This window comes from Buceros rhinoceros, unplaced genomic scaffold (assembly GCF_000710305.1).
Source record: "Buceros rhinoceros silvestris isolate BGI_N320 unplaced genomic scaffold, ASM71030v1 scaffold12137, whole genome shotgun sequence".
Lineage (NCBI taxonomy): Eukaryota > Metazoa > Chordata > Aves > Bucerotiformes > Bucerotidae > Buceros > Buceros rhinoceros.
The window spans coordinates 95,338-108,039 of NW_010422845.1; the positions used below are offsets into that span (position 1 = coordinate 95,338).

A 12,702-nucleotide genomic window follows, 5' to 3' on the forward strand; every position below is an offset into this window, starting at 1 on the left:
GAGCTGCAGTAGGAAATGTTTTCAGAGGGGAAGATCCCCCAGAAACGGAGGTTCCTATGCTGAGCTGAAGACTGAGGATTTACTGGTTTGTGAAACAACCAGACCCTCACCAGAAAGAACCATTCCCAGCCTCAAAGCAGCCTTGCTGTGGCAGCTCGCTGAGGCCACAAAGGGGACCAGGCATACTTTCACCGCAGCTCCCCGTGCAAACCCACTTTCCTGATGGTGTTAAGACATTCATACAAAAAAACCCATTCTCTTGAAACTGGCGGTGCGGAACACCACGGGTGTTTTGGTCTACACACCTCCATGAGCTATTTGCTTTGCTAAAGGTAACAGTCTCTTATTGCATCAGCACCAGCGAAAAGCGTTATTACCGTCTTCCTCATCTGGAAAAGCTCACCTGCTGGGAAAATCAAACAAGCATAGGTGGCCATAGTATCACAGCGAAAATTCTTTAGCCTCTAACCAGCAAAAGATAGTCAGGATAAAGCAATTAATTAAATCAATTAATTAAATGCAGGTCTGTTGCCAGAAATATTTTAAATTATTTCTGAAAGTAATACATTCCCCATCCCGCCTTCATCATGGCTGGGCTCAGATTCTTGATTCAACCTCCCGGTTTACTAAGAACAGGTCACTGTTACACAATAAGAGCTATGCTCCCAATTTTAAATACAATCGTTACACGATGTAAGGCAAAGTCTAGACACTTCCTGACAGTCAAATTCTCTCTGTGTTGGAGACACTGTAAAGTTAAACTTGGGAGATGAGTGTTCACCCCAAAAATTTACATCACTAACTTAACACGTCCTGCTAGAGCGCTGGATTAGTTGTTGATGGGCAATCCTGTATTCAGGCTAGTAAAGAGCGATGATCTTCAGAAAAGGTACACTGATGCGCCTGGCAAAATGACCACCTCTTCTCCCCCCCAAAGTAGTAGTGAGCTCTCCATCTGGCCAAAGAACAGGATGAACAGAGAAGAACAGATTTTAGTAGTACAGCCAATGGTAACTTCTTTTACTTCTTGAAAAATTACAATCTCATCTTAAGATCTGACATAGCAGGATCCCAACATAATTTTGCCTAAAACATGTATTTTTCCTCTGCCTTTATACAAAAAGTTACTGGTATTACTCAAGTGTTTTCCACTGGGCTTGTAAAAAGGTACTTTTTCTTATAATCAGGAAGTCGCAAAACAGGTTGCGAGTTCAAAAGTCTACTGTTGCTCAGCCTAAGATTTGAAAAAGCTCTTGGAACACGCTTTCAGCTTCAGTGGTTTATCATATCCTTGGAAGACCTAAACCTCAGTTTTACTGATGACTTTAAACACAGCTACTGTGTTTAACCAAGGTGACACTGGCTTGCTCACTGAGAGAAAGCACATTCTGTCAGCAACCGGACCGAGAGTTTTACATGAAAACACTGTCCTGTACCAAGTATTTACATAAATCTTGGTGTAATTCAACATTTTTAAATTGCTTATGCTATTCCTGTGTATGCAACAGGTGACAGGAGAAACATTATCCATGCTCTGGGAAGCTTACAAGCAAAACATAATAACGTACAAGTTTTACATGAAAAAAAATCAGGCTCTAGGAGGATGTGATGAACAGACATAAGAGCAGCAACAGATGCAGAAATGCTTCCGAACTCCTTGTCCAAATAACAGTTTGCAGGGAGGTGGTTTGGTTTCTTTTTTTATTTTTTGGGTGGTGGGTTGGGGGGGTTTTGACAAGTGGAAGGAAGCAGAAACAGCTTTACCTACAGAACAAAGATTTTTGGCATCCCAGAACCAGAGGCACATTGCACACTCTTCCATCCTTGCGTGGGGCTACACAGAACAACTCTTGGCACAAGTAACTCTCCAACTCACAGATAATAAAACATCCTGTCGGTTCCAACATCTCAGGCAGGACGAGAGGCAGCAGGAAATATTTGCAGTTGTAGCTGACCATACAGCTCGTTGGTGCCATTTCCCGAAGAACCACAAAACTACACAGCCCTAACTTTGGTGACCGTAGCAGCAAATCCCATCCAGCCCAGGCTGCTGAGCAGCCCACGTGTGTACCAGGGGAACTGCGATCCCTTCACGCTGTTAGCAAAGCAGCCTAAAAACACAGTCTTAAAATTAAGCCATTGCCTCCAAACAGGAGGCCATCACTTAATCATGTATTACTATCACCTAATTTTTGAACATCCACATTTGAAAGCTTCATCTTAAAAATATAAACAGGTAATTTCCTCAATCTGAAGATAGTAGGTATATTTAAGAGCACTAAAGGATATTGAAAATCAGAAACTTAAAGCCTTTCGGATGCATCTATTTTTTAACCCTTTATTCTGAAGACTCTTTGGCCACCAAACACAAACGAACTACTTACTTCCATATCCTAAGCATTTACCTGTTGCAAGGAAAAAGAAGCCATTTCTGCTGCAGAGAAGTTAAATAGCTGAAGGAGGGTGTTTGCTTCTAAATATCAACTAGTTCTCTATGTCCCACAGGAGGCTGGGGTTTAGCTGAAGCCTAGGAATGCCTGCTGAAACTCTTCATGCTGTACAGTCATGTCTACCTCTCCCCTAAGCGCACCTCTGGTGTTCAGCAAGAAGCCACCTTTTCTCAGAGTGGAAGCTTTTTGTCTTCTTTCTATGAGTGCCATTTCCTAAAAGCAGCAAACACTCACTTGTTTTACCATTGCCACACCCTTGTCAAATTTGTGATTTTTCTGCACGTTAAAAACATACTGTCCTTGGCTCCTTTCCACAGCATGATAGTGCAAACCTTGTTTCTTTAATAAAGCAGAATAAAACCAGAAGGAGCTAGAGAAAAACTACTGCCTCAGCAGCACTAGCCCAAACGCACCATATCCTGGGCTAGTTTAGTTTTCTAGAACTCTTCATACGCCCAGACTGAAGGCAGAAACTTTTTTGACAGGAACAGTGAGTGATCCTCAGCCCCAGGTCCCAAGAGCAGCCTTCCTGTTTATTTCTCCTCTGGGACGGTGGGCCCTGCACTCGTGCTCTGACTCTGCAAGGATGCCACAGGCCCTTGGAAGTCCCCAGTGACTTCGAAATGTTTTGTCAGGAGAAAGTTATGTAAACCCTGGATTTCTAGCTCCACACTTTGAAGCGGACAAAAGTTAAGAGAGATTCAGCAAAAGGCAACTTCTGTAACAAAGTGAAGATGGGGTAGATGAACATTCCTGTGTACAACATCCTCCATATCCCCACTCAGCTTGGATCTAGATGTTCTGGGCATTTGGCCCACCCTGCTTAGTCAGAATTTTCTGCCATGGAGTAAAGAGCTGCTTTTACTCCTCTAGCACCAGCCTTCCCATAGAAGCATCTTCATCAGAAGTTCACTTTCTGCATACAGCACATTCAAACACTCCAGCCAGGCACAGCTACTGCCCTCTGGGGCAGAGTAACTGGCAGCAATTCTTCTTGGCTGCTTTGAATTTTAGATTCATTCTTTGCCCTGCAGATCACAACCCAATGAGGGCTAGCAAGCTATAAAATCTTACTACATGTTACAATTGGACACTACAGCAAATATTTAAAAAACCCTACCAAAATCACAAGAGAAAAAAGTTAAATTTATTAATCAAACTGGCTCTGAGCTATCACATGTTCCTTTGAGGGGATGGAAAGACAAACACTGTCTCCCATGTCTCCCCTCCCAACAACCTCTCCTCCTCTGGAGAGAAAGACGACATGCATGTTCTTAAGATGTATGCATACCGGCTAACACTGTTTCAATGGTGAAGAGCAAGCCAGACACTGGAGAGCCTGCTGACTTTCACTAAGACCCAAGCTCTGATAACATCACCTGCATTCTTCTGTAGATGAGGAGTTATCGACTGGCCTACTTCTGCCACAAAACCTGAAAAACCAAGTCCATCTAGGTTTGGCAAGTTACAAATTCAGCTTTTCTGCTAATGACTATTTTCTTCTTTCTTTCCCCCCCTACCATAATCTGCCTGACATCATCACAGCTGGATCTCCCTGACACTACAGAGGCCAGATCTTCAACAGTGTCTACAGATGGGCCAAGTACCAAGTGAATTTCTGGTTCCAGAGGCATCTTCCAGCAATGCCGCACAGCCAATCAACCTGCGTAAATGAGTGAGCAAGTAAGTGCAATTGATGTAGCACAGTGCAGCATATCCATGAACCCTGAAAGCAGCACAGCAGCACTTCAGAGCCTTCCACCGCTGCTGCACAGTGGTGTCAGCAAACAGAGCTGAGAGGACTAAGCCAGCCAGATGCACTTAATTTTAAAGGAAGGAAATGAGTTCTGAGTATTCATATACAAATGGCATCTGCCCACTTTCTGAAAGGAGCGAGCACAGCCTATTTCCATGTCCCCAGGTTTTCTATCACACTCATTACCACAGCATCTGAAAGTAAAGTGCTGAAAGGTAAATTCAACCTCCTTGTGCGTCCTGCAAATCTCTTCACAGTGCAGGAGGGCGACTGACCTGTTGGTGCATGCTTATGTTTCTGAAAAGCTTTAGACGACATGCCCTATTGGAGGGTCAAACCACTTCACTAATGTGAAATATTGTGCTGAAACTACTTCTTTGGAATCAAGGTTTACTCAGACAGTCATACTCTGGGCATTCATAGAATTAAAAGGCCAAGCTGCCAACAGAAGGCAACTGTTTTTAGCCAGTAACTGCACATCCATTTGAGAGAATACTGGAAATACTGGCAGAAAACATCGTTTAATTCCCCTCTTTTCCTCATCCTTCATCTGTACTTGGACCTCTCTTTGTCTTTTGATTTCTTAGGACTTCTGCTTCTGTCTGCTTTTTTATCCCAGTCTCTTCCTCTGAAGTCATCTTTGTATCTGTCTTTCTGTTTGCTGGAAGTGTAGTCTCTTTCTCGAGACCGGCTGCGACTCCGATGCCTGTCTTTCTTCTCACTCTTTATCTTCTCTCTGTATCGTTCTCCTTCGTGTTTTCGATCAGAATCCTGTTAAAGGAATTGGACAGACAGGCAGTTACCTACAAAGGCATGAAGAGAACTAGAAAAAGCATCAAGCATGGTTGGTTCCTTCTCTTAGGCTGGTACTACCTGAACTAGATTCACATCTATGATGATTTGAAAAAGATACACATATAAAAATTCCACTGCACCTATCTGAAGTCTACAGCTTTTGTCAGCATTTATGGAAAAAGGCACGACTGCCAGGCACGCTGCTGCTTGTATTTCCTGAGGAGCTTTAGCAGAAACTGGTTATATCGGAGATTCAACTCAGGTAGATATTATCAAACTCTTCCTAAGCATCAGACAAGCTTCTAAGCTAGATGTGGATTTTGACTTCTCATTTAAGTAATGCAAGAATTTCTATCATAGGTTCTGGTTCAAGCCCCACGGGCTCTCCAGTGCTATGAAGATGCAGAACACTTTTTAAGGCCTGCCCATAATAATGGCCTAAATTCTAGGCTTCAGAGAAATTAATAACACCATTACAGAGACCAGCTACACACACACAGGCACTTCACTTCCTTGCAGCTACAAGTCCACAAGAAAAGGCTGCATGGAGAATCCAATTGTTTTAAGTGTACAGTCAAACAGTAACACCAGGTGCATGAATTGAAACAGAAATAATGAGGTAATGAAAAATTAGTTGTATTTCGCAGGTTGATGGGTATGACCCATGCAGAGAACACAGGAGTGTATCCTCCTACACAGACATAGTAAACTCTAAGGGGTACAAGTCTATCTAAACTGAAATGGTCTAAAAAGGAGAGACAGCAAGGGGTAATGGTGCTTTAGTATACACACAAAAACTCTTTAAAAAATTGCTGGAGGTTCAAGTAGACAAGAGTGAAGAAAATTTGAATTCCAATGGCTTTATGCTTATCATCACCAAGCATGCTGAGTGGCTCAGCACACAGAATGGATTTGTTCTGCAAAGAATAAGGTTTCTGTAACAAAGGAGGAGCTGCTGTCAGGAGAGCACCTGCTTTACTTATTGCACTAGGCAGACGGTATGAAGCCACTGAGATTGTGTAGTAATTGGAGGAAAGATGGCTTCGTCACTCAGATTGTGAAATGTCACACTAACAATGTTGTGGCACAGTACACACTAGAACGACTCTGTGGAGACACCAACACTCATTCAGGTCACAGCATCATAACGGTCTTAAAAGAAAAAACAGAAAGATCACTTAGAAAGTTGCCATTTCATTTCAAGGATCTCTGAAGATTTTCTTCATACACAACACTGAGTTTTGACACATGAACTAATGTTTTCAAGCTCTGCTAAAAACTATTTTGTTACTGTTATTCAACTAAGATATACAGGGAAACAAAATACGAGAGGGAGCTTTAGAATCCTGCAGAAAGACACATATACAACTTGCCATTAAGGTGGTGGCAGGCACTTTTGTTTTGAAGGTACAATCACCTGAAAGTTTTTAATCCCTGTATGCTCTAGTAGACAGGTACCATTTTATGGGATTTAACACCACCACTGTCAACTCTGCCCCAAGCAGAGCTTTCATCCTGAAAGGCAGTGATCAGGACAGTTCCCAGGGCAACCGCCACCTTTAGAGTTACACGGATAACTATGAAATACTAGGGTTACAATAAGAAACATAAAACTGCTGGATCACCAAACACATTGATAATGACTGATTATCTTACATCACCAAAAATTCCTCCTGCTGCTGGGTACAGTAATCTCACTGGTAGCCACATGTTTATTCTACATCCCTTGCTGCCAAACTTTATTTCAGTACAGATTTCAAAATCTGAATCTACCAAAAGAGTGATGCTTCCAGCTATTTCTAAAAGCTTTGCCCATTCATCCTCAGAATGATGCATAGCCATAGTCATATCACTCTCGTACCAAAAAGTCTCCCTCTCCAGATGTCTGAGGACGACAGCAGGTTCCAAGACCCTTTGTGACAGGGTCTGAGTAAACAGCACTTGCAGGTAAATCAGCTAGAAATACCACGACCACAAAGAGAGAATAAATATGTCACCTCTACACACATTAAGCACACTAGTTAAAGGTTAAAAGGAGCAAACAAATAGAGACGGTCTTTTCAGGAGGGAGATTTTGATCAAATGTGACCCCGAATATAAAAAGAATGGTGTCCAATAAGCAGTAAGAGCAGGAAATTAAGTCCAGGAAAATCGGCATCTCTGCCAAAATCATGTGCTTACTGAAACCTGAAAGTCAGGAAGCCCCTATGTCTCACAAAAATCCATTGGCTAGGCTATACTCCTCCACAGATCCAGTTATCTTAAAATTAAAAATCCAAGGAACCAAAAACCAGAGAAAACTGGAAAGGGAACAAAGTCATACTATAGATTTCAAGTAGAAGCATGACCTGTATTCAGACAAACTACTAAATCCTATTCACAATCCCACATGATAGTCCAGCCTCCTGCTCAGACCCACATCCTGTTACCTCCTAAAAGCAAGCTACAACACTCTACCTCTTCTACTCTCTGCAATCGACTCAGGCAGCGTAAGATTCAAAAATGTATTTTGAAAACATCAACAGAGACTGAATATTCAGGAAACAGCTGTCAGACTAAGAAAAGGATGAGTCAAAACATACTAAAAAAAAAAACCCACCCAGAGAGTGAACAGAAAAACAACTCGACATCATGGAAACTATTCAGAAAATAAAACCCCTTCAAGTCATATCTGGAGCTGGTAGCACAAACTGCAGTTTCAGTGGCCAAAACTCCCCATTTTAAGACCCCCTCTCTGGATTGAAATCTCTGCCACACTAGGGGCTCATGGCAGAAGCTTACGCATGAAGCATGGCTATTGTGGTCTTTGGCCAGTTAGTTGTGGAAGGTCTGTTATTGTTTTGTTTTGAAGTTCTTACCTCAAACATATCATATTTCCAAAACCGGGTTAAAGGAAAATGCTTTGTGTGCACATACTAAAAATGCTACCATTGGTCAAAAAAGTTTACATACTGTTATGGTTTGTGCTGGCTTCAGAATTCACACTGAACAGATTCTGCCTCAAGAACACGACTCCTTCCCCTGCTCTTGTACAAGCTCCCCATATTATGCCCAAATAGTAAATGTAAAACAAAAAAAAAAATTACATTTTGTATATGCTAAACAGGATTCCAAGTTGCCTGCAGATTTCATCTGGAAAGGGCCAATAAACTCACTAAATGCCTAAAGGAGTCTGTGTACACAGTGCTTTGTAAGCATATGCTATACGGTACACACGAACGAGAACAGTCAAATGTGGGCACAGAGACAAATTCTTCTCAGAAATTCATTTTCACAGCTCCAAGAGGGAACTATGTTGCTTGCCATCAGAGAAGGGGAGTAATCCTCCACATGTGGTTTTGGGTGTAAGAAGGCTAAGCTATTTACACCAAAACAGGTAAAGCGAAGCAACAGAGAGGAAAGCAGTGGGAAAGAACATAGCCTACTGCTGCTGCGTTCTGCTACAGGAGCAAACCACAATAGGAGCAGGTGACTAAATCATAAAAAGATATACACAAAGAAGAGGCCAGAGAGTCACGCACTAGAAAATACTCTCCTCCAGCACCAGGAATCCCTCTGTCCTCACATTTCTGTGCATGGAATCCACTGCTACTGTGTCTCACAGTCTCCTTGTAGCAACTCTATCAGAGGTGAAGAGCCTATTGCTGCCAGTACTTGTGGTACCACCTGCAGGGGTGGAGTCATCTGAATGATTTTAAAATGATCTCTGCTGATAATGCACAACCAGCCAGCTCCATGCATGTAATTTCTGAACCACCAAAACCAAATATTACTTCCAGAAACATCTGTTTCAAGAATGTTAAAATCACAGTGTCAATCAGCCAAAAAGATAGGAGGATAGCATCTGATAGCATCAGTCCAGACATCTTGTATGTATACGTTTCCATTGAGACTTTGTCTGAGGAGGTCATTCGCCTCCATCCAAATGGCCAGACAGAATTTGTAAACCACAGTGACAAAGACTTGCTCCATGAATGAGAGATAGGGCTCACCAGTATCACTGAAAAGAATTAATTACTCATGTTCATGAGGAAAGTTATTTTTAGCATCACAGCAAGAAGTGATGCAATGGAACAACAGAATAATGTATGCTCTCTGTATGCAGAACTTAAAGCGGTACTCAAAACTCACACCAGGACAATGGCTTTATTTACTGTGGCTGGAACCTTATGACTTTTTGCAAAGCTGGTAGAAGATGGCCTTTTTCTCCCTCAAAGCCTTCATTGTTAAAATATTGGTGTTGAAGTTTTTTGCTTTTCAGCTTAGCTCAATTCTCCCCAATGCTCACACTTCAATGGTGGTTAACCCTCCCTCTGCTCTATCATTGCAGATATTGTTTCCCTGAAACATCAACATCTTGACTATCCCAAGTTCACAGAAACACGAGAATGCTGAGCTGACAGGCTGCAGTGGAACTAAGGAATGACAGAACTGTCTTCTGATGACCTCCTTCCACACCCTCAGTCCTACAGCATGGTACGCTTGCACCATACAGATGCAAGCAAACCTGCATACAGATTTTACACAAACGCTTCCAAAACAGTTAAAGAAAACAAAAAAAGGTAAAGAGTTTGCATTTCCAATTCCACATGGGAAAAAGCCAACACACATTGGTCTGGCAAGAGAACGAGAAATAGTTTATGTTCACGTAACATGATTAACCTCTAAGTTTATGACTGGGGAATCTGTGAACAACAGATTCAAAGTGCTGAAGATCTCCAACTTTACAAGAGGCTATTTTGCCTCCTCAGGATGTTTTGGCAAAAAGCCGCTCAGACATGCCAAGCTTCAGAAGACTCTTTCATAACCAGATACTAACAGAAGCCTTCTCTATGTCTCCAACTGCTGTATTTTATGGGACACAGGATGCCATGTCCTCAGTTCAATATCAGACTTTTTTCCCCTGGCTTCTCTCATTAGGAGAACAGGTATAAAGCTAATGCATGAAGAGGTAAGTACCTTAGATTTTTTGGTCCTCTTGTCATCCTCTTCATCTTCAGAGTGATGGTGCTTTTTCTTCTTTTGTTTTTTAGCCAAGTGTGACTGACTCGTTTGAGACTCTTCTACATGCTCATCCAGCACAAGGTCATACTTGGCACTGATGGTTTTGCTTAAGGACAGATCTGTTATTTAATAAATACTAGAACATATAAGCTTCAAGAAGCAAACAAATCCCTGATTATCTTGGGGTTTACCAAGATTCAGAATATCTTCTGGTCAGAACAGGATCATACAAACTGAAAAAAATCATATGTGCTGAAATGACTGAATTCTGTCCTGTCAAACAGTACAGCCAGGTCCCAATTCTCCTTTCTTTTCTACCCATAGATACTGGAACAAGCTATGGCCTTCTTTCTCTCATGCTCACCACAAGCAAAGTATAATCTCAGAGCATGATCTAGTTACTCCTATGGTCATCCTTGTTCGGATGTAGCAGGCTCCCTCTGAAACTTCTTAAAACTCTGTCATGCCATGTGTCATTCCAGGGCTGTACACTGGGAACATTATTTACCTGCACAAACACAGAAGTGAAACAGCACATTCTGATTTGACTAAATTCATCAAAGTCATCAAAAGAAAAATGCAAAGTGTTTTATTCCATCTCAAACACCAAATGGTTATATAAAGCATCCATTTGGGAAGCTCTAAGAACAAAAAGTCCTTTCCAGGTTTTTTCATAAACTGTACTTAATTCAAAAACTACCTTTGACCCAAAAAGGATACTCCTGTTTTGGTTTTATCTTCTCTTTCAGAGCAAGCTTTGAGGGTTTGTCACGTTCCTTTTCATATTCCTTGAAATCATCTTTGGTATACCGCCCACCTGTCCACAGAAAAATACATTCAATCCACTCCAACTGAAAAAAACAACCGAGACCCACACCTAGCATTAAATCTGGCTTAAGAATTGAAGGGCTCTTCAGAACCATACAGAGGTGCATAGCAGGATACAGTTCCAGAAACAACATTGACATCTGGGTAACAGAGTGGAAGAGAGAAGGGCAAGCTGTGATTTTCTGTCCTTCTCTTACTTGCAGAGCCCCTTTAACAACAGATGGCTCTCTCCTCACCCATGTCCACTGGACATGAATACAGACAACACATGAATAGGATCACAAAACAGGATTCAGGAACTGGTTTAGTCCCTCTTTGATTACAGGTCCTATGTCACACTACTTACAGATCTATTACCATGGAAGCCTACAGACTATTCTCATAATTAAAATTCCTTTTTGCTCTGGGCTGCACACAGGGAAACCTCTGAGACAGCTTTAGCTTAAGAATTCAGATGAAAAGCTATAAAGAAAGATTGACATGTCTTGATGTAAAGAGGGGCATGACAGATTTCATTTTCCATCCATTCACTGGAAAGTACAGATTAATTCTACAGCACCGTGCTGCCATCTCACGGTCATACTTAAAACTGCAATATTGACTGGCTGGGTCAGAAACGGCTGCTGAAGGGAGAAGAACAATACTTTCCCTAGCTCAGTTTCTGGGTACCTTATAAGCACAACAAGATAACTATATAGTTAGCTTACCAGTACTTAGGACAATTTAGACCTAAGTTACTCAGATAAAGAAAAGTTTTCCATGTAGTCTGTTAGTACAGGATGCACTGCAAAACATGTTACAGGTTACAGAGCTCAGTGCAAGACGTGTTAGAACATCATCACTGCAATGCACCGTCACCTCTCCAAGTCAAGTGTTCTCCTCACGTCCGCAACCACCAAATAACCACTGTACCCACCTCTCCCACCACTTTTTTTCCTCCTAAAACATCTTCAAACACCTGAAATTGGGGTTTTATAACATACAGCCTGCTCTACAATATGCTTGACTCACAGAAGGTGAAGAGGGGAAGTCCCTGGCCTGAATACTGACTTTTTCTTGTATACACCCAACTGCCATTCAGTGAATAAGGACAGGAAACTAGAAAGTAACAATGTACTGCCATATTAGTTTGCTAACAAGTAATATCAAAAACAAAAAACCACACCTGATAAAAAGATAACACATGGCAATGTTATGTTCATATAACAGTAGTAAACCCTTTTACTCTTCTGATGGAAAAAGCAAAAAGAAGAGCTAGCAACTGCATTGCTATAGTTGTTTTAGTACCGGGAAAATTCACATCCTCGCAGATGAGATGATAAAACTCAGAACAATTGCTTCTCTCTTATATAATACTTACAGTTTAGAACTCATGGCTTATTAAGTTATGAGGGTGGAAGAAACACAAGTGTATCTACCTTTTCCTTTCCATTTAATCTTTGCAACAGACTGGCTAAAATCCACATGTATCCGCCTGTCATCTATCAGCACATTGTCCATTTTGAAGTAGGCTTTCTCACAGTCTTCCTCCTGATATTGATGTTTCCAAAAATTGAGACAAGATTATTTCATAGGAATATTCACAGAAGAGCTCAAACACAAATTCAGCTGCTTAATGGCACGCACTTTTTTCTAAAACTGCCTAAAGCACAGCGGCTCTTGCACTGTGCCTTTTCAAAAGAAACAGTTATGCTTTGTCTGAATATCAGCATTTCAAGCTCCAATTCTTCAGTTCAGTTCACCATTTTTAAAAATTTGCCAATCCAGCTACATGTTTGGCACATGTAATACATTCAGAAAAAAAGGAAAAACAAGATTACTAATAAAAGCTCCATTTTAAGTAAAGTGGGTAAGAGCAAAGTGAGAACG

General features: G+C 41.4%; 1 protein-coding gene across 1 annotated transcript in view; it reads right to left on the minus strand.

Annotated features, from left to right (window-relative positions):
- Positions 1–4,549: 4,549 nt before the first annotated feature.
- The window catches only part of PPIL4 (peptidylprolyl isomerase (cyclophilin)-like 4), a 16,234-nt gene continuing 8,081 nt past the window's right edge, over positions 4,550–12,702 (minus strand). Inside the window, exons 9-12 of the mRNA XM_010140199.1 lie at positions 12,252–12,363; positions 10,726–10,822; positions 9,961–10,099; positions 4,550–4,977 (exon numbers count right to left, since the gene is read on the minus strand). Coding sequence (XP_010138501.1) covers positions 4,753–4,977; positions 9,961–10,099; positions 10,726–10,822; positions 12,252–12,363 — 573 coding nt within the window. The 3' untranslated portion in view covers positions 4,550–4,752. The remainder of the gene's footprint in view (positions 4,978–9,960; positions 10,100–10,725; positions 10,823–12,251; positions 12,364–12,702) is intronic.